This window comes from Phodopus roborovskii, unplaced genomic scaffold, assembly GCF_943737965.1.
Source record: "Phodopus roborovskii unplaced genomic scaffold, PHOROB, whole genome shotgun sequence".
NCBI classification, from domain to species: Eukaryota; Metazoa; Chordata; class Mammalia; order Rodentia; family Cricetidae; genus Phodopus; species Phodopus roborovskii.
In genome coordinates, this window is record NW_026126651.1 from 1,424,819 (window position 1) to 1,444,357 (window position 19,539).

At 51.5% G+C, this 19,539-nt stretch overlaps 1 protein-coding gene across 2 annotated transcripts; it reads right to left on the minus strand.

Annotated features, from left to right (window-relative positions):
* Positions 1-21: 21 nt before the first annotated feature.
* Nr1h2 (nuclear receptor subfamily 1 group H member 2) lies at positions 22-5,028 on the minus strand. 2 transcript variants are annotated; one of them, XM_051174179.1, is made up of 9 exons: positions 4,898-5,028; positions 3,884-3,941; positions 3,694-3,807; positions 3,210-3,500; positions 2,845-3,104; positions 2,568-2,747; positions 2,059-2,158; positions 764-972; positions 22-513 (listed from the first exon to the last, which is right to left on the minus strand). In XM_051174179.1, exons 2-9 carry the CDS (start codon positions 3,921-3,923, stop codon positions 367-369), a joined length of 1,341 nt encoding a protein of 446 aa, XP_051030136.1. In that variant the 5' UTR covers positions 3,924-3,941; positions 4,898-5,028; the 3' UTR covers positions 22-366. The 2 variants fall into 2 exon arrangements, with proteins under 2 accessions (XP_051030136.1, XP_051030137.1); XM_051174180.1 differs by having other exon boundaries at positions 23-513; positions 3,210-3,491.
* Positions 5,029-19,539: the final 14,511 nt, after the last annotated feature.

Sequence of the window (19,539 nt, forward strand, 5' to 3'; positions counted from 1 at the left end):
TCCTGGTGGGGTTGTTTTTGTTTTTGTTTTATTAAATAAAAGGGGCAGAGGAGGGGGCCTGTGGTCTCCCTACCATGGGAAGGCACCAGCCCTCACCTCTCTCCACTCAAGGTGCACGGCGTGGGAGGCTGAGGTGTAAGCTGGGTGGGAAGGCAGCTGGGGAAGGTCAGAGGCTAGGCCCTGTGACCTTCACCCCTCCTGGAAGACTTGGTGGGGTGGGGAGAGGCCTCCTGGTGCCAACTGCCACTGGGCTCGAGGCTGAGCCCCTCAGAAGTGGGCCATGGCCATGGCCTCCCACCCCAGGAGGAAAGGCGAAGCGTCCATCTGCAAGAAGATGCCACCAAGCTAGGGCATGCATGGCGGCCCCTACTCATGCACATCCCAGATCTCAGACAGCAAAGGAGGCAGCTTCTTGTCCTGGAGCCGCAAGGCAAAGACCTGCTCCGAGTGCACTGAGCTGAGGGTGCGCAGGCTCACCAGCTTCATGAGCATGCGCGGGAAGCGGAGCTGGTCCTGCAGAGGAGAGGAGGCAGGAAGTTGCTGATAGGGGCGCCACCCTGCAAGGCCAGCTGAGTCTGCAAAGCCAGCACCGTGAGTGGTCAGCCCAGCCTCGAACCAACGCAGAGGCTGGGACATTTCTACCAGCTAAATATGGCTGACTGAGACTAGGATCCGAGAAGTCAGGCCCCAGCTCGGCATGCCCCAGCGAGTACCACCTGACCCCACCACCGAGCCCCCGGCTGGGGACTAGGAGCTCCCATACCTGCGGCCGCTTGATGCGAGTATAGGAGAGGAGAGCCTCCACGTAGGGCTGCTGCAGGGCCTCCACGCGGCTGGGCTCCTGCACGTTGGGCCGGTCGGCTGAGAAGATGTTGATGGCAATGAGCAGGGCATACTCTGCATCGTCCAGGCCCAGCCGACGCATGGCCCGAGAAAACTCGAAGATGGGGTTGATGAACTCCACCTGCAAGCCTGCAAGAGCGGTCCCAGACCAGTTCACACCCTGAGTCTACTGGTAAGGAAGAGCAGCCAGTAAGTGACACTTACTCCTGCCCCTTCCCAGCGTGGACCCCCTTCCCAGCGTGGACCCTGTGAATGTCTGTCACATGGTAGCCATGTCACCAAGACAGCAGAGGGAAAGGGTCAGGGTAGGCCACACTGTAGAGACTCAGATATGCTATGACTCACTCATGAACCACTATCCAAGTGTACCTACTGTGTGCGGGGCCTTGGAGGAACGCGGTTTACACCCACCCCAGCCCACCCCACTCTCTGCAAAGGACAACGAATTCTAGGCTGCCCTGGCCTACACGGGGAGACCCAAGAAAAAAAACAAAACCATCTGGGCAGGTTCCAGCAGGGGACAGTGAATGCTAAGCCCTGATGCTGGCTGTGCTGGTGGGCACAAACTCAGAGCAAGGCAGCCATGTCTGGAGGAGGGTGGAGGTCAGGCCCTGTGCTAGCTGAGGGAGTACGGGAGCTGAGAGACTGGCATGTTGGGAGTGGCTGAGCCTGGCGGTGGAAGAGCTGGGGTGGGACCCTGATGCCCTTCCAGTGCCGTCTCCCTAGGCTGGACTGCCCGGGGCTCCATGAGGTTTCTTCAAGCCTGGCTGCAGGCAGGGCCTTTGCCCTAGGACCCTTAGAGCAGACACTTTCCTCCCCTAACCCTGCCGGCTAAGCTCACACAGGAAGAACCCTAGGACTCTCTTGTAAAGAACGAAGACAGAGTTGGGAATGGATGCCTAAGGTGTGACACTGAGGGGCATCCTGGGGAGACGGGATGGGACACCCAAAGCTGGTTAAGCAAGCCTGTGTCCACACTGTGTGGGAGGGGCATGCTGTCCCATCTCAGGGAGACAGCCACGTGAGCTCCCCAGGACAGTGTCCCACGAGTCAGCCTTAGGTGTGGGTGCCTCTTCCTAATTTCTTGCCAGAGTGCCAGGGGGCAGCAAAGTTTCACCCAAGCATCTGGCCTTGATAAACATGGTCTGGCCAGTGTCCAAGCTGGAGGTCCAATGGGGCAGAGACCAGGGCCCTGAGCCGGTGCCCTCCGCAGACCTGCACGGTGGAAGTCGTCCTTGCTGTAAGTGAAGTCCTTCAGGAACGTGATGCACTCTGTCTCGTGGTTGTAGCGTCTGGCCGTCTCCAGCAACATGATCTGGAGGAGACAAGGACAGGGCTCTTCAGCTGTCCCAAAATCAACTGGCTGTCATTCCTCTGTCAGAACAGACATGCCTAGCTTTCCTTCCTCCGACTCTGCCACCCACTGTCCCATCCAAGGACACTTGCCCACATAAACCTCAGGTACAGGCTAGTCTGACACAGTATTTCCCCACTATCTATTCCTCTGAAACGTCTTGGGGGAACATTTCTTCTTTAGCAGTCCATCTAATCTCATACTCACTATTTTCTAGCTTAGCCCATTTCCCTTTTCTCCCTGGCAGGCGCTCTGGAGGCTGCAGCCGTCTTGTTAGGGCTGGAACACTCCGCTGACCACACCCTACAAGGGTAAGGACCTGCTTGCACTACATCCAGCTCCGGTCTCTGTCCTACAGCTTGGCCATTACCTCGATGGTCGATGCCTTCAGGAGGGCGATCTGGTCCTCCCGGCCCAGCTGCAAGAACCCTGGCACCTGCTTGGCAAAATCTACAATCTCCTGGACTGAGATGATGGCCAGCTCCGTGAAGTGGGCGAAGCGCTGCTGACGGGCATCTCGGGACTGAGGGTCTGCACCCAAGGGCCAGGGCTGGGACACAGGAGACCAAGGTCACATGGGGCCTCTTGCCCTCTGAAACCCTCCCTGAGCCGGCGGGCTCTGCCCACTGGGCTGGGCATGGCGATACCGTGACTTTGGGCTGGTCGGAGAAAGAGCGTTTGTTGCACTGCAGCTGCGCAGCAACCAGCTGCTGGATCATCAGCTCTTGCGCCGCGGTCAGCTGGACGCCTTCTCCTTCCCCGGAGCCCTGGCTGCCAGCTTCGGAAGTGCCAGGGGAGGCTACGGGTCGGGCCGAGCTACTGGATGCTGGCTCATTCGGGGGCGGCGGCTGCTGCTGCTGCTGCTTCTGAATCTTTTTCTTCCGAATCTGTTCCTCAGAAAGCACACCTGCAGGAGAGCGGTCTCAGCTGTGGGCCCCACCCCCACTAACTCCTCCCCTCCCAGATGACCCGTGTCTCAGACCGAGCCCTTCTGCCCCTCCCGGGCACTCACACTGCTCTCGCATGCCGGCCTCCTTGCACTTGCGCAGCCGGCAGAGCTGGCACTTGCGCCGCATGAAAGCATCCATTTGACAGGTTCCACTGCCTCGACAGGCGTAGCGCCCAGCCCCACCATGGACCACGCTGCGCCGGAAGAAGCCTTTGCAGCCTTCGCAACTGAGCACATTGTAGTGGAAGCCCGACGCCTTGTCCCCACACACGCGGCACAGCTCATGGCCCAGCATCTTCGGGGCGGGACCCTTCTTCCGCTTGCGCTCCGGCTCATCCTCTGGCTCTAAGATGACTTGGGGTGAGCAGAGGCCGTGAGAGAGAGAGTGACAAAGAGAGACAGCAGCTTGGGGACAGGCCACAGGAGGTCCCGGATGGAGGGTGAGAGGCCACACCAAGGGGAAGATCTGCAGGTCGCTGGGCACCCAGGAGTGAGTCAGGAGTCGGAGGAAAGCGGAAGGAAAAGCCCACCTGTCTCCCTATCTCACCTACGATGTAGGCAGAGCTGGGCCCTTCCGAGCCTGGAGGGGCATCAGTCTCCTGCCCCTCCTCCTTGATGGTTGGCGAAGCGGAGGAGGTACTAGGCTGAGGAGAATCATTCCCTAGGAGAAGGAAGAGGGGGCAGTGAGCCTCTCCTGCACTGCGGGCGGGGCCCCGTAGAGGAAGTAGGTTACTCACCAGGCACAGGTGTATCCAGAGGACTTGTGGGGGAAGACATGATGGGTCACGAAGCAGCCTGTTGAACACAAGGGACCCAGCCAATTACAGGTCATGGTCAGGGTCCATCACTCAAGGACTGTTTTGTGACACGCTCTCATGCAGCCCAGGCTAACCCACGTGGCTGAACATCTGCCTCCACCTCCCAATTCCTGGAACGGGACATTCAGCACTCCCGCCTCGGCCTCTCAAGCGCTGGCCTTACAGGACTGTCACCATACCTCAGAGTGTTTACTTCTTATATTGAGCCCCCACTCCCAGCTCTAGGCCCTTCCAAACATCTGGCCGGTTTTAACAATCCCCGCCCACTTCTGCTCCAGCCCAGCCCACGACCTCCCGTGACAGTTCCCGCTGCTTTAACACTAATTCTTGCTTTGTGTGCACCCACTGTGTCCCTATCATAAGCGACCCTAATTTTGAACCGCCCCCCCCATCAGGCTACAACCCATACCCACCCTCCTACCATAGGCTTCTTCAAGGCTTTGCCCCACCCTAAGGCAAAGCCCAGACTGAGCCCTCCCTTCCCACTCCTGGCCATATAACCAAAGTTTTACCGCCCCTCTCTAGGTCCCGCCCATACCACTCCCCAGAAGCCAATCACAGGCTTTTATCTGTCACACCCGCCATGTGCCTGCCTTCAAGCCCCACCCACTGAACTCCAGGCCCTCCCCTTAGGCTTCCACCATTCCATGCCCCGCCATCAGCCACCCAATCAGATTTCCCAGCACTATGCCCCACTCGTCAGCGTGCAGGGCCCATCCCCTACGCTCCAATCACACTTTCCCTACCCATGCCCTCTCTACGCCCGAGTCCAAGCATCCCCCCCAAAAATGGTCCAGGCCCCGCCCCGACGAGCAACGTCCACCGCTCAACAGCCTTCAATCACAGGATGCGTCTACACCCGCCCCGCCCCCGCCCCCGCCCACCAATCCGGCTTCCCCTACACCATGCCACGCCCGGCAGGGACACGCCCACCTCGCTCCAGACCCCGCCCCTCTCCGAGCGCCAGGGGGAGGCGGGGCTCATGACTGCACCGGCGGTCTCGAGGCGGTGGGGCGCGGGACGTCCTACTCCGTTGTCCTGGAAACGGCCGCGGGAGGCGGGAGCTGCGGCAGTGAGGGGAGGAGGCGCGCTGAGCGGGACCCGAGCAGCCGCGCGCGCGCCCGCCCGCCCGCCCGCCCGCCGCCCCGCGCACTTGCCTCGGCGCCCGCACCCGCGGCTGCGCCTCCCCAGCGCTTCGGGAGGAACTTCAGAAGCCCGGGAGTAGCTCGAAGCAACAGCGCTGGCTGAGCGCAAAGCAAAAGTAACTTCGCCACTTCTTCCGGCAACCCCTCCCGCGTCACTTCCGGAGTAGGCGGGCCGGGGAAGGTGACAGACTTCCGGTCGGCCCGGGAGCCACCGAATCGGTGGTCCTGTCCGGAAGTGGCATACTTACCGGAAGTTCATTTCTTTCCGTAGTTTCCCCCTCCAGGTCTCAGAAGGCTGTTCAGCAAAGTCCTCGTTTCTTTGCACACATGATTAATAAATCATGTTTTTGACCGTTTTGAGCTGTTTAAAGTTGTCTACTTTTATAGCAGCGCTGCGCGGTTGGTTTTCATTTTTTGTTTTGATTTTTGAGACAGGTTCTCATATTCCAAGGGTGGCCTTGAACTTAAGGTCTTCCTGCCTCCACCTCCCCAGTGTTGCGATCGCAGTTCCACTTCCAGCCTTGCCTATTAGTTCTAAGGAAATTAAATTTGGGAATGACAAGATGCCACTAAGTCTGAGGACCTGAGTTCAATTACCTTCCTGATGGTGGAGAGAACCGACTTCCCAAAATTGTAAGCACATCGCCTCGCGTGCTTGCACACACACAATGCATAAACAAGTTTTAAATGTAAGTTCACTTATAGCGGTGAACCCAAACGCAGGATGTTGCGTGTGCTAGTTAGACACCAGCCACAGAGAGCTACAGCCTCAGCCCTGCAAAAAATAAAGCTTCTGTTAGGTCTCAACCCTAGGACAAAGGGCTGAAGGGTCTGTTTAACACATCAAAGCCAAACCTGGCCACCAGGTCCTCCCAGCTTCCCTCAGCCCTACCCAGGGTACCATACCATACCTACAGGGTATGATTGGTATACATTAATCCCAAGGATGGGAAGAGAAAGACCACTGACCCAAACCATGACCAAATTAATTCAAGCAAGCAATTAATTAAATCCAGTTTATTCTGCTGGCCTGGTTCAGTGTGGCCCCTTCCAGATGTCTCTGGCTATTCTATCCCTCATATCTACAATAAACCTTCTCAGCCATACCTGGGTGCAGCTGTGTCTTTTTTTTTTTTTTTTCTTTTCTTTTCATTTATATACACATATGTATGTGTGTATTTAATAGACATTGTATTAGTAAATTGTAACATGTTGTTTAAATTCACCAAGAAGCTGGACCTGGAAGCAGAGTCGCCCCCCAAAACCCAAACATACAGACTTCATGTCCTCCAAGACCCCTTGTCTAAGGTGGCCTGGTCCCCTGGGCCCTCTGGGACAGGGGAAGGAGGATAGCACCACCCCAAAGCAAATGACCCAAGCTCTGTTTATCCCTGTGTGTGTCCCATGGTCTTCTGCAACTTGTTCTGTCCTCCCCACCATGAGCACTGAGGATTAATTACTTCAGTGTGCCTGTACTGGAAGCTAGTAGGTCTAGTAGCTAGACAAGACTTCCCTATGCTGCTGGTAGCTCCATGCTCACACACAGAAGGCCTGAATAGGGTGTTGGGTCTGGCCAGGCCAGGCTGTCATTATCTAAGATCTGGTTCTACCAGCTCATGCTGTTTTGTAAGAGGGTCTTGCGATGTAGCCCAGGCAGCTCTCCAATTCTCTCCTGCCTCAGCCTTCTGAGTGCTGGGGTTACAGGTATTCATCTCCGCACCTGGCCTTGGGGGGGATTTTTGGTTCTAAGCATCATGCTTGTCTGCAGGACTTACTAGTTCTGGATTCTTTTAAGTGTGCATGTATGAGTGTGTTTGCCTACATGTACTTTTTAAAGATTATTTAATTATTTTATATGAGGAGTGTTTTGCCTGTATATAGTTCCATGTACTGCCTGTGTGCCTTGTACCCATGGAGGCCAGAAGAAGGCATCAGATTCCATGGAACCATAGTCAAAGACGGTGAGCCACCCTATGGGTACCGTCCATCAAATCTTGAGTCCTCTGTGAGGACAGCCAGCTAGTGTCCTTACCCACTGAGACATCTGTCCATCCCTGCTCCTGGGATTTCATATCCACCGGGAAAGAAAAATAACAAGAGGCAACTGAGCAGAGGTACAAAAAAGAGCACCAGCCAAGACAAGCACACGGCCTCTGTCAGGGCACTTTTGAGGGCCATGGCATCAGGGCTACTGCATCCTGCATGCTATGTGTGTCCCAGGCAACCTGGTTTTGATATCTGAGGCTCCTTATAGACCAGGTTCTGACCCAGAACACATCGAATACACATTTATTTATTTGGCAATGACTTTATTGAGATTTAACTTACTGGACAGTTGACCCATTTTGAATTTTACCAAAAATGCAACTTTTTAAAGAGTTTTCACAAAGTTTTGCGACCTTCCCTACAATGAATTTTGGAACATTTTTGTCACCTCATAAATCAATCCAGTGTCCCTAAGCAGTTATACTCAGTTCTCCCATCCCACACTTGTCCCTAGGCAATAATCAACTTGTCCCATCAATCAACTTTCTGTCTCCAAGGGATTTGGAGGGAAAATTCCTAAAACTAGGATCCTAGAACTTACCATTCTCTGTGCCTGGCATTATTCGATCTTATACTATTTTCAAGGTTCACCTATATATCAGTATTTCTATATCTGTCTGTGGTTGTACAATATTCTATTGTATGTCATCTACTTACTTACCAACCGGCCAACATTTGGGTAATTTCTATTGAAGGCTACAATACTGTGGTGAACCCTGAAGCCAGGGTGGCCCAGGACACACCAAGACCAAGTCCTCAGCATAAAGGTGATGTGTTTGCCCTTATATCCTCCTCCGTCTATATATTTCTGTCATCTCTTCCAGGAACTGCAGCTTTCTTAGGCCCATGTCTGGGCTACTGTGCGACGTCCCTCACTGTCCTCAGGAGCTGCCTGATAAGCCCTGCAGCTCCTATGGTCCCTCTGGGCCTCTTTGATGTCCCTCTTGTCCCTCGGCTTTCTTCTGGAAGTTCTGCAGCTTCTCTACACCCTTACAGCTATGCTGTTCCTCTCTCCTTGGACTGCAAACAGGCTTTATATTATGGTAAATTCCTAAGGTTTACTCAGGTTCACAGTACTTGTCTAGCCTCTTTGCCGTCGCTCACTTTTTAAAACTTCAGTTATTTAGGTAAACCGAGTCATGCAAACTTTATTTAGCATCCTAACTAGCCCAGATATGTTGTGGAACATTAGTTTAAGATGTGTCATATTCATTTATGCAGTGGAATTTTTTTTAATGATGCAAAAAATGTTGCATTCAGGGCTGAAGAGATGGCTTAGGGAGTTAGATGTCTCAGAGGTTAAGAGCATTGGCTGTTCTTCCAGAGAACCCAGGTTAGATTCCCAGCATCCACATGGCAGCTCGTTACTATCTGTAACTCTAGTTCCAAGGGATCTCACACCTTCACACAGACATACATGCAGGCAAAACATTAATACACATAAAATGAAAATAAATAAATAAATTTTAAAAAATATGTTGCATTCTTATATTGCATTTGTTTAATTCTGTAAAGCTGTGTCTCTCTGCCTGTCTAAAACACCTGATGATCTAATAAAGAGCTGAATGGTCAATAGCGAGACAGGAGAGAGGATAGACAGGGCTTCCAGGCAGAGAGAGTAAATAGGAGGAGAAATCTAGACTTGAGCAAGAAGAAGGAGAGGAGGACTCCAGGATCCAGCCACACAGCCACACAGCCAGCCATAGAGTAAGAAGGAAAGAAAGATACATAGAATAAATAAAGGTAAAAAGCACAGAGGCAAAAAGTATTTAAAAGAAACATGACAATTTAAGTAAGAAAACCCGGCTAGAAACAAGCCAAGCTAAGGCCAGGCATTCATAAGTAAGAATAAGCCTCCATGTATTTATTTGGGAGCTGGGTGGTGGGCCTCAACAAGAAGGAAAAAAAACAAAATACAAAAACAATACAAACACAATTACACAGATATACTTGGTCCTCGAACTTCTCAGAGAGCTGCTGAATATGACATTTGAAATGCTTAATAGAAACTTCCCACAATAGACAGAGACCCCTCCTAACAGAGAACTTTAAGATCTCCAAAGGACACAGATGAGACACCTCACCAAGGACTTCACCTGGATTACAGACATGCGAGCCCTGGACAGAACTGTCCCATGCCTGCCAGGGACCTACACACACAGTGCACACAGCCAAACACCAACTCCCTCTACTTCCAACAAACCATGTAAACAACTGTCTGAGTAAGTCTCTGTAGCTTTAACTAATACAAAGACCATTTACACAATATTCCCACTCAAACTTATTTTTCTCAGACCTCTAGTGACGTTTTACAAATACCCAGCTTCCTGGTCAGTCTATGTCATATGTAAGTTTACCTTGCTGGCAGGCTTCATGCTATAAGAGATTTGGAGTTTCTAAAGCTTATGAGAAGTAAACTGTGTAGATTAAGGAAACATGAGCGATACATGTTGCACAGGTCTAAGAAAGTAATCTAGAATATACAAGATCTAAAACTAAGGAATCTTAGTTAAGTGATGAGGGTCTGAAAAAGTGTGTAAATCCAAGAAATAATTCAAGACAATTCTAAAAATCCTTCTCAATATCTGCAGCTCCTTGCATAGGCCCTGTTCCAATATACAAACCCTGACCCACCCTCTAGACCCCCCCCCCATCTCCTGAGTCCTGGGATTAAAGGTTCGGACCACTACTGCCCAGTTCCTATGACTAACTAGTGTGACTGGCTTTGCATTCTGATCCCAGGCAAGCTTTATTAAATCCTAACAATATATCACTGCACTGCTCCAATACAGAAACCCTGAGCCAGCCCTCCAGCCTCCTCCCTTAGCTTGCAATGTCTTTCTTTTCCTAGCCCTCTCTCCTCATTCCCTCAGGCTGTATTCCCTAATAGGAAGGAATGTTCTCTCCAAAATTGATACAAATTTTGCTTCCGACCCCTGAAACAGCTCCCAAGACAGACACCCCTACATGCCCACACTCTCCATGTTCACACTCTCCTCAGAGTGTACATACCCACTCCCCAGAATCCCAGGGGACTTGCCCCTGTCCACTTCTTCAGCCATCCCATTGTACGGAGTTACCACCCCTCCACCGGAAGACCCTTCCACCTACATCTCAAACCCCCACCACCCATCACCTTTAAACAGCCTCTGACTAAGCCTCAAACCCATCATTCAGTTCCTTTACCCAATCGGTTTCTATGTCCAGTTCTTCACTCTACAATACTCCTATATTGACAGCCAAAAAAAAAAAAAAAAAAAAAAAAAAAAACCTAACAAAACCTCCCGCCTAATCCAAATTCTTCACTCCAGTTAACACGGCCAGTATCCCTCTCCACCGTGTGGCCACCTTCCCTATGTCCCTTTCCAGACCACACGGACCTGGCCTGCCTTCCCTTTTCCCTCCTCCTTTGCAGCCCCTCTCCCTCTGATATCCAATCTGACACCACCTCAGGACTCAAGTTCCTCAGCTCCTGCGGTTACCAACTCTCACCTTCCAAAGCTCAACTCTCCCCAAGTTACCCAAGGTTCTCTCTCACGCCAACCCATGGGCAACTCACTTTAGAACACTTTTCCCATCTCTGGGCCTCATCTCCACCCTCACGGCCAATTTCCTCCATTCATGGATCCCTAGATACTCACCCCCGATACATTCGCCATAGCAGGCAGCTTCCGGGCCTTCTCATGGCCCCTTCCCACCCACAAACAAATTGTCCTCCTTTCTGCCCAGTCCTCTGCCTCCCAGATCTACACCAACCTTTCCACACTTACACCTCCAAGACACACAAACACTTCCTAGGACCAACCTTTGCACCCAGCACCTACTCTGCAAACTCTGGGTGGCACTGTCCCTGGCTGGCCGCCTTGCCCACTCTCTGAGAGCCACAGCCTCTCTGCTCAGCTCTAAGTCCCACAGTCTGTAATCACTACTGTCTCCTTCAAGTCCTAACTTACAAAGGACCCCAGCCCCTTCCATTGTCTCAGATTCTACCCCTCCAAACGTCTCATCAAAGACGCAGGGCTCATATTCCTTCCTTCTCAATCTTTCCAAACCCATCCCTTTGCTCCCGCGTTCCCCAGATCTCTCTTGCCTAGGAACTCTCAAAGACCGCCTACTCCATCCCTCTCACACACAAGGGGGTCCTCCAGGTACTGCTGCCTGCACTTTATACGGATGCTGGTTCCTTCTTGTCAGATTCCCACACCAGACTGGCCCCTCCATGGTCCATAAAGATAGTGACTGCACCAACATGGCAGTCCCCCAAGCTGCCCTTTTACCCCTTATGACTCACCCCACTCCCCTGCAGGACCCAGATAACAACATACTTAACATGGAATACTCTCCCAAACCCAACTTGGCGTATTCATCCTCATCCTCTGGTTCCTGCTCCCTCAAGGTCACCATCGCCAACCATTCCCAAACAAGATCAACTGGTCTGTCTTCTCACACTCCTACTTTTCTTCTGTCCAAATGGTCATCAAATATCCACTGCCAACTGCTTTCCTAAATTCAATAACTGTCCAGATGTCCTCAGACATCAAACACTCTAAACAAATCCTACACCCCCAATTACAAGACATAACTACACACTCTCACGGCCAAACCCTCACTTGGGTCAAGATCACCCAATAAACTCTTCTTTGCTAAACCAGAGATTACGTCCATCAAGGTCTATTCCTTTGTCTGGCCACTTCCCCCTCCTGAGGGTGACACCAAGGTCCACTATCAAAGTATTGCAGTTCCAGCGACCAGAAGCCCCCTTGGGCTACCCCACTTAACACACCCAATTAAAACAAAGCAATTCATCCTAACAGGGGCTTTCCCCTTTTCCCTTATAAACTGATTCTTGCCTGTGGGCCAGGCCTGTCCCCTCCTCTCTCCAGACAGTCCTTTGTCCCTCTGGAGCAAATGTCCCTTCTCCCCTCCCGTGTTCTTTCTCCTTGCCCCTTGTCCTCTGTCTGCTGTCTTTATCTTATTCCCTGCCCTCTGTCCCTCTGGGGCAAATACATCTCCCTTCCTTAGTCTTGCTGTGTCCTGGCCCATCCTTCCTTTCAAACACTGACACACAAGACTTGTTTATTTTACTTCGTTCTGAAACAGGGTCTCAAAAGCCTAAGTTTGGAGAGATGGAGGCGAGTTAAGAGCATTGATTGCTCTTGCAGAGGACCCGGGGTCAGTTCCCAACACCCACATGGCAACACAAAACCATCTGTAACCCCAGTCCCAGGGGAGCCAATGCCCTCTTCTGACCTCTGCAGGCCCCAGGCATGTAAGCAATGCTCTTACATACATGCAGGCAAAATACCCACGCACACGAAAAAGATAATAACGTCTAAAACGCCTAAGGTAGCACTGATGGCATGTCCCTCTTGTCTTAGCAGCCTCAGTGTGACAAGTGACCCTTCTGCCTCACCCTCCTGATAGCTGGGCAACCTGTGTGCCAGCCCCCTGATTTCCCCACATCTGCCCACGCCGGTTTTAATCCTTTCCACCTTAACTCGCACCAAATGCGAAGTCAGACTTCACTGTGGGTTTAGAGCTCTTCCTACTAAAATGTGTGTCAAAGTGCAAACTGCAAGCATCCAAATAGTTTTAAGTGGGGCGTGGTGGCACAGTCCTACAGTGCATGCACACTGGAGGTGGGAGGTCTGGAGATCAGCTACAAAGTGAGTTCTAGGCCAGCCTGGACCACAAGAGACCTCATCTGAAGGGAACAACAAAACTAGGGTCTCTCTCTCCCCCCTCCCTCCTCTCTCTCTCTCTCTCTCTCTCTCTCTCTCTGTGTGTGTCTGCATCTGTGTTCTGGAAGGACTGGTGTGCCACTCAACTTATTTTTGGTTCTAGAACTGACAAAACTTCATTCTAGAAAGCAGCAAGTGTCCCAGGGAATCGAGCAGAGGAAGTTGCTTTCTACAGAGGAAAAACAAAAGAAGCAGAAAGAAACTATTTTAAAAAAACAGCTTGATTGTCCCAACACCAGTTTTTTTGTGACGGAGCCCGGCAAGGTTGCTCAGCTTGCTGAGATGATTGCCCCGATCTGACAACCTATGTTCCATCTCTGAGACCTGGAGGGTGGAGGTAGTTGACTACTGTGCTGTCCTCTGCCCTCCACACATGCTTCTGCGCGTGGGTGACACATACATGCATACATAATAAAAATGGAAAATGGCTGGGCGGCGGCAGTGCACGCCTTTAATCCCAGCACTCTGGAGGTGGAGGCAGGCGGATCTCTGTGAGTTCCAGGACAGCCAGGGCTACGCAGAAGAAACCTTGTCTCGAAAACAATCAAAATAAATAAATGGGGGGAAAAACAGCAAAAACCAACCAGACAAACAAAAGAAAAAACAAACAAACAAACATAAGAACCCAGCAGAGACATCAAGGGGCAACAGAAACTTGCAGCGGCTGTCACTGGCATTTTGGAGTCACCCGAAGTGGATGCTGGGGTCAGAACTGCAGTCCTATGGTCAGAGCAGCCCATAAAAGTTTGTTTTTTAAAAAATGCACCAGACGTAACATTTGAAATTATGTGTCCGCGGTCATGAGGCTGAAAGTCCAGCAGGTGGCACCATCTGTTCCTAGGTACGTGGCAATAAAATGTTCCTCACCCACACACCATCCATATCCAGTAGGCTGGGGTGGGGCCAACAGTGCTTAGCACGCAGGAGGCTCTGCCGTCCAACCCCAGCATCAAAAAATAAAATCCACCAAGCTTCTAGAAGGCAGAAATTTGAGGGGTTGACCTGTGGCCGTTGCAGGGGTGGGGTGGGGGTGGGGCGGGGCAGGAAAGGTGCTGCAGGCAGAAGTAACTTGACAAAAGCTGAGGCAGGAGTAATTCCAGTACCTTCAAACACCAGTGATGCTAGGGTGGGCGGAGGCTTTGAGTAAGAAAGCATGCAAGAAGATCAGAGAAGGAGATGGGTCGGACATGGACACCCTAGCTACTCATGAGGCTGAGGCACGAGAGGAGGGTCACCAGTTCAAGGCTGGCCAGCCAGATTTACAGAGCAAGTTCATGTGAGCCTGGGCAACTTAATGGCTCAGGCTCAAAATAAAACGGTAAAAGGAGGGCTTAGGGTGTGGTTCACTGCCTAGAATCCCCCAGTGAGGAGCTCGGGGTGGGCTCATTTGCAGAACCTCTGCCTAGTAATGGTCTTGTTTCTGGGTTCCATCCCCAGCCGCCCCAAGGAGGTGGTGATACGATCCCAATTGCTCGGCTGTATGAGGAAGAGCATTTTCTCTCAGCTAGCCTGGACAATACCGAGGAAGAAAGGAAAGAAGAAGAAACTACCAGGGATAGATTTGGCTAGGGCCCCAGACAGAGAAGATGCAGAGCCCAAGACACCTTAGAAAAGGCAACCTCCGGGTTCTCGTTTAGAAATACAGGCCCGTGCTGCCACCGTGTGGCTATGTAATGATCTGCAGCTGACACTTCGCAAAGTTCTTGGGTAGTGAGGGAGAAATGAGGACGGATTGAGGAGAAGGTTTTTTGTAGATAAGAGGAAGAATTCAGCCAGAGGCACCTGAACGGATCCAAACTGAACCGGGACTTGAGTTGGGGGGATGGGCAAGAGAGGAAGAGAAGGGAGGGGCAGGCAGGAGAGGAGCCAAGGGCCGAGAGACCGCGAGACCGCAGAGCCAAAGTGGCTGAGGTGACATAGGAATCGGAGAACCTGGGGGAAGGGAAGGGAAGCTCAGGCGTAGCTTTCCTGGGGCATGCACGTGGGTTTTGAAATTGAGGCGTTTGGGATGAGAAAGGCTCTTGGCAAACATGAGTGAGATGGCCTAACAGATTTTTGTTTGTTGTTTGAGACAGGGTTTCTTTGGAGCTGGCCTGGGACTCGCTCTGTAGACCAAGCTGGTCTCAGACTCTCAGAGATCCGTCTGTCTCTGCCTCCCGCCCGAGTGCTGGGACTAAAGGCGTGCGCCACCAACGCCCGGCCTGGTTCCCATCTTATGCAGCCCAGAAAACCCTGCCTAGGGATTGGTACCACCCACAGGGGCTCTCCACATTCCCTTCATATAATGAAGACAACCCCACAACCCCACCCCCAGCAAGATCACAGGTCAGCTTGGTCTTGATCTAGATAATTCCTCATGAAGACTCTCTCCGCAGCCGCTACTAACGAGCCAATTTCTCGTTTAAAACTGACCGTCAAAGCTACATAGCTGCCATAAAGTCTCTGTCCCCAGCTCACCTTCTGCCATTTTTGTAACCCCAGAGCCAGGCTTGTTTTGCTCGTTAACCCCCTGGTCATCCACAAAAGCCCAACCTTTTCTACCTTGCTGTCACATTGAATGTACTTGTTGGAATCTAGGCAAAGCTAGCCCGCCCCTTGGGGGCCTGGCACAGCTACAGGCAGCGCCCTGGCCAGCCCGGGGTCCTACGGCTGCTATGTAGCTATGTAGTCTGCATGCTGGTGCAAAGGTCTCTTTCAAAGGCAAACTCTGCACGCACACTTCTGCCTGCTCTCTCTTTCCTGCTGCTCCTGTGAAGGGGGTAGATAGGACTCTCTCTCTCTCTCTCTGACTCTCTCTCTCTCTCTCTCTCTCTCTCTCTCTCTCTCTCTCTGTGTCTGGCTCTCCTCTCCCCCTCTCTCTTCCCTTTCTCCACCCCTTCCCTTTTCCACCAATGAAACTGCCTGGCGTGTTTTTTCCGTGACCACCATGGGATCTGCTGCGGTCCCACCTGGCACCATAGTATAACAGTATCCACTTAAGATGCTGACACACAGGTCACAGAAAGATGCTTGGAGCCCTTGCAGCTCAGAAGTCGATAAGAAATGTCATCTTACAAGGGACCGTCCCCACGGCCTCCTCGGTTTCTAGTAGTTCCAATGAAGGAGTTCCTTCTGGGCCAGAGATCTGAGGGGGCTGGGTCACCTCCCTGCCTTGCCCTGCCTCCAACCTCGTCTTGCTCAGGTAACTGCCCTTGAAGACCTGAGCCCACCTAGGCTTTTGATGTAGCTTTCCTTTCCTTTCTTGTTTATTTTTATTTATTTATTTTTAGACAGGTCTCACTATGTAGCCCTGGTGGTCCTGCAATTCATTATGTAAATCAAACGGGCCTCATTCAGCCTACCTTTGCCTCCCGAGTGAACGGATTAAAGGCGTGCACCACCATGCCAGGCTTGATGTAGCATTTCTAGGGAAAAGTTCAATCTTCAGTGTCTCTCTCTCTCTCCATCTCCCTCTCCCCTTTCCATCTCTGGGGTGGCTAAAGTTACGTTTTAAGTTTAAACTACTGTGCTTAAGAGATCTATAAAAACAAGCCCCCCCCCCCAGTACCTTCTAACCCATAAGTTCCATTTGCCCAAGGACAGACAACTTCCTGGAATGCTAGGGTTGGTCATGTGATGGAACACGCCACATGTTTTTACTTCTGTAAACAAGCTTGATTGCATCAATTTCACAGGATGTGCTTGATCCCATGTAGGTGGGAGGTTCTTGGGCAGGAAGTATGTCAGGATGTATGCTTGCCCCCGATTGGCTGAAAATGGAAAGTGCATAGCCTTGTGGGTTTTGCCTTTATAATCCTGATAAATGTAATTTGTGGCCATACTCAGTGGGAATCCTGAGTATGGACCTGGCTAATGTCTACCACCCTGGCCAGTATTTAATAAAGCTTGCTTCAAATTTGACTAAAAAATTGTGGTAGCGGTCTTGTTCTTACCCTGTGGGATTAATATCCCTCCCTGTCTCTCCCCTCACTCTATTTTTTGTGGTTCTGAGGAATGAGCCTAAGCTCTTGTGCACCTTAGGCAACCCCTCACTGGTGGGTTTGAGGCGGTGGTCTAGGGACAAGCCATGCCTCCAATATTTTTAATTAATATTTTTTAAATACTTACCTACTTAATGTTATGTTCGTGAGTGTTTGCTTGCTTGCATGCATGTATGCACAATATGTACCCGGTTCCCTTGGAGGCCAGAAGAGGGAATTGGACCCCCTGGAAACAGAGTTGACAGAAGGCTGAGAACTGTCGTGTGGGTACTGAGAAGCTGAGTCCAGTTCTCTGAGTCAGGTCCAAAGGAAACTCCAGTTCCCCAAATTCTGATAGACAAAAGCCCGCATTCCTCAGGACTTGTGGTGCTGGATCTGCTCCACCAAACAAGCCTCTTCCCTGGTCACTGGCCGAAGGGACAGATGGCTGTGTGTGGCGTCTACGAGCACAAGGAAGTAGACACTGGTCCCTGGGCTCCCTCGAGTCACCATTGCCTGTGAAGAGTGCATGCTGGCGTCTGCTCCTCAGCTCTCCCCCCCCACTCCCCACACTTCTGCCGTTCAGGAGTCCTACAGCCATTCTCGTAACCCTGAGTCCCACGCCATTCTCGTAACCATGCTGTCTCAGCTGAGAGCCTCTTGGTCCTTGCTTCTGGTTTTCTCTTTTGCCTTCACTGTCTTCATCCCTGACCCTCCGCTCTGCCCCTGCTTTCTCTCCTGGCTGGGCCCTGTCTGCTGGCCATGTTCTGTCTGTTTCTCTCTCCGCTCTGGACTCTTTCAGACGCCTCTGGCTGTTGCCTCTCTCATATCCGCAATGCAAACTTCCCGTTTAGCCATACCTCGAGTGGCCATGTTTATGGACACTGGAACACTGGAAGAGCAGCAGATTCTTAACTGTTGAGCCCTCTGTCCAGGCATGTATTATTTTATTTCATCTTTTAAATTTAGTTGTGTTTATTTGTTTGTTTGTTTTTGAGACAGTCTCACTATGTAGCCCTAGCTGTCCTGGAACTTGATATGTCCATCAGGCTGGCCTTGAACTCATAGAGATTCACCTGTCTTTACTGCCAAATGCCGGCATTAAAGGCGTGCATCACTATGCTTGGCTGTTCTCACTAAGTTGCTCAGGCTGGCCTTAAACTCATTCTGTAGCCAAGGCTGACCTTGAACTTGCCGTCCTCCTGCCTCAGCCTCTCAAGCAGCTAGGATGACAGGGCTGTGTCCCCAAGCCTGCCTAGCCCCCTATCCTTTCTTCTCCTTTCTCTTTGCCACAGATTTTCACATGCCCTCTCTCTCCTCTCTCTCTCTCTCTCTCTCTCTCTCTCTCTCTCTCTCTCTCTCTCTCTCTCTCTCTCTCTCTCTCTCTCCCTCTCCCTCCTCAAAGAGAGGATTTGGATTCAGCCTTTCAGTTACTGGAATTGCAAGCATTTGCCTCCAAGTTCAATTTTCTTTTGAGACAGTTCTCATGTAGCCCAGGCTGACCTCAAATGTAGCCAAAGATGACCTTGAACTCCCTATCCTCATACCCCTGCCGCAGTTGTTGGATTATAGGTGCGTACCATTCTGACCGGCAACTCTGGTGTGCAATTCATATGGACGTTAGAGGTCTGTGTCGGGTGTCACCTTGTTTTTTGGAGACGGGGTCCCTCACTAAACCTAGAGCTCATTAATTGGCTACGTTGGCTGCCCCCTCCAGGAGGGATCTATCTGAATTTCCCCCGGCACCAGGATCACCATATACAGCTCCACAGCCTGGTGTGGGGGTGGAGCTCACATCCTAAGCCCTGCTGAATGCATTTTCCGCCCAGATACTCTACAGCCGAGGTCTCAGCCTTCCTAACGCTGGGGCCTTTAATGCCGTTCTCGCGTGGTGACCGCCACTCACAACATTATGTTGTTACTACTGCCTAACTGTAATTTTGCTACTGCTAGAATCATAACATAAATTAACGATGTGAAGGATATTTGATATGCAACTCCCAAAGGGATTGTGACCCACAGTTGAGAACCAATGCTCTAGTGCCTAAGGCAAAGGGCCACTTGAGTTTAGTAGCAGTGTGGGACCTTGTTTCAAAAGAACAGGAAGGCTGGAGAGATGGCTCGGCGGGTAAAGACACTTGCCACCAAGCCTGTGGGCCCCGTGTTTGATCTCTGAGACCCACAGGGTGGGAAGAGAGAGCTGACTCCTGGAAGTTGTCCTCTGACCTCTGAATTCATACTGTGGTGTGCTGGCACACAGACAGGTGTTAACTAATTAAAGTGGAAAAAGAGAGAGAAGCCCCCCCCCAAAAAAACAAGAACAGAGAAAGTGGGCACCTGAGGGCTGGCGGGGGCCACCCACACAGGACAGCACATCGCTGCTGTAACTGTGCGTCCCTTCCCACACCCCTCACAACCCGTTTCTGTCCCTTCCTCTTGCTCAAGAAAAGTTTGTGGTTAATGAGTCCCAGAAAACTAAACTAAAAGTCAAAAGCAGAAGCTGCAGAGGTGGCGGGAGAGGGGTGGTGGGTGCTGGGCCTGCCCTGGCCACTCTCCCACAGGTGCAAGTGATACAGGTGCTGGACCCCTGTCCCCTGCTGCTGAAGGACCTCTCACACACTCACACACTCACACACACACACACTCACACACACTCACACACTCACACACACACTCACACTCAC

Bases quoted from the DNA above. Each gene is read 5' to 3' on its own strand.
- Nr1h2 (XM_051174179.1), bottom strand. From the start codon at position 3,923: ATGTCTTCCCCCACAAGTCCTCTGGATACACCTGTGCCTG. The intron at 3,808-3,883 runs GTGAGTAACCTA...TCCTTCTCCTAG, and splicing joins TCTGGATACACCTGTGCCTG to GGAATGATTCTCCTCAGCCT. The intron at 3,501-3,693 runs GTGAGATAGGGA...GCTCACCCCAAG, and splicing joins CAGCTCTGCCTACATCGTAG to TCATCTTAGAGCCAGAGGAT.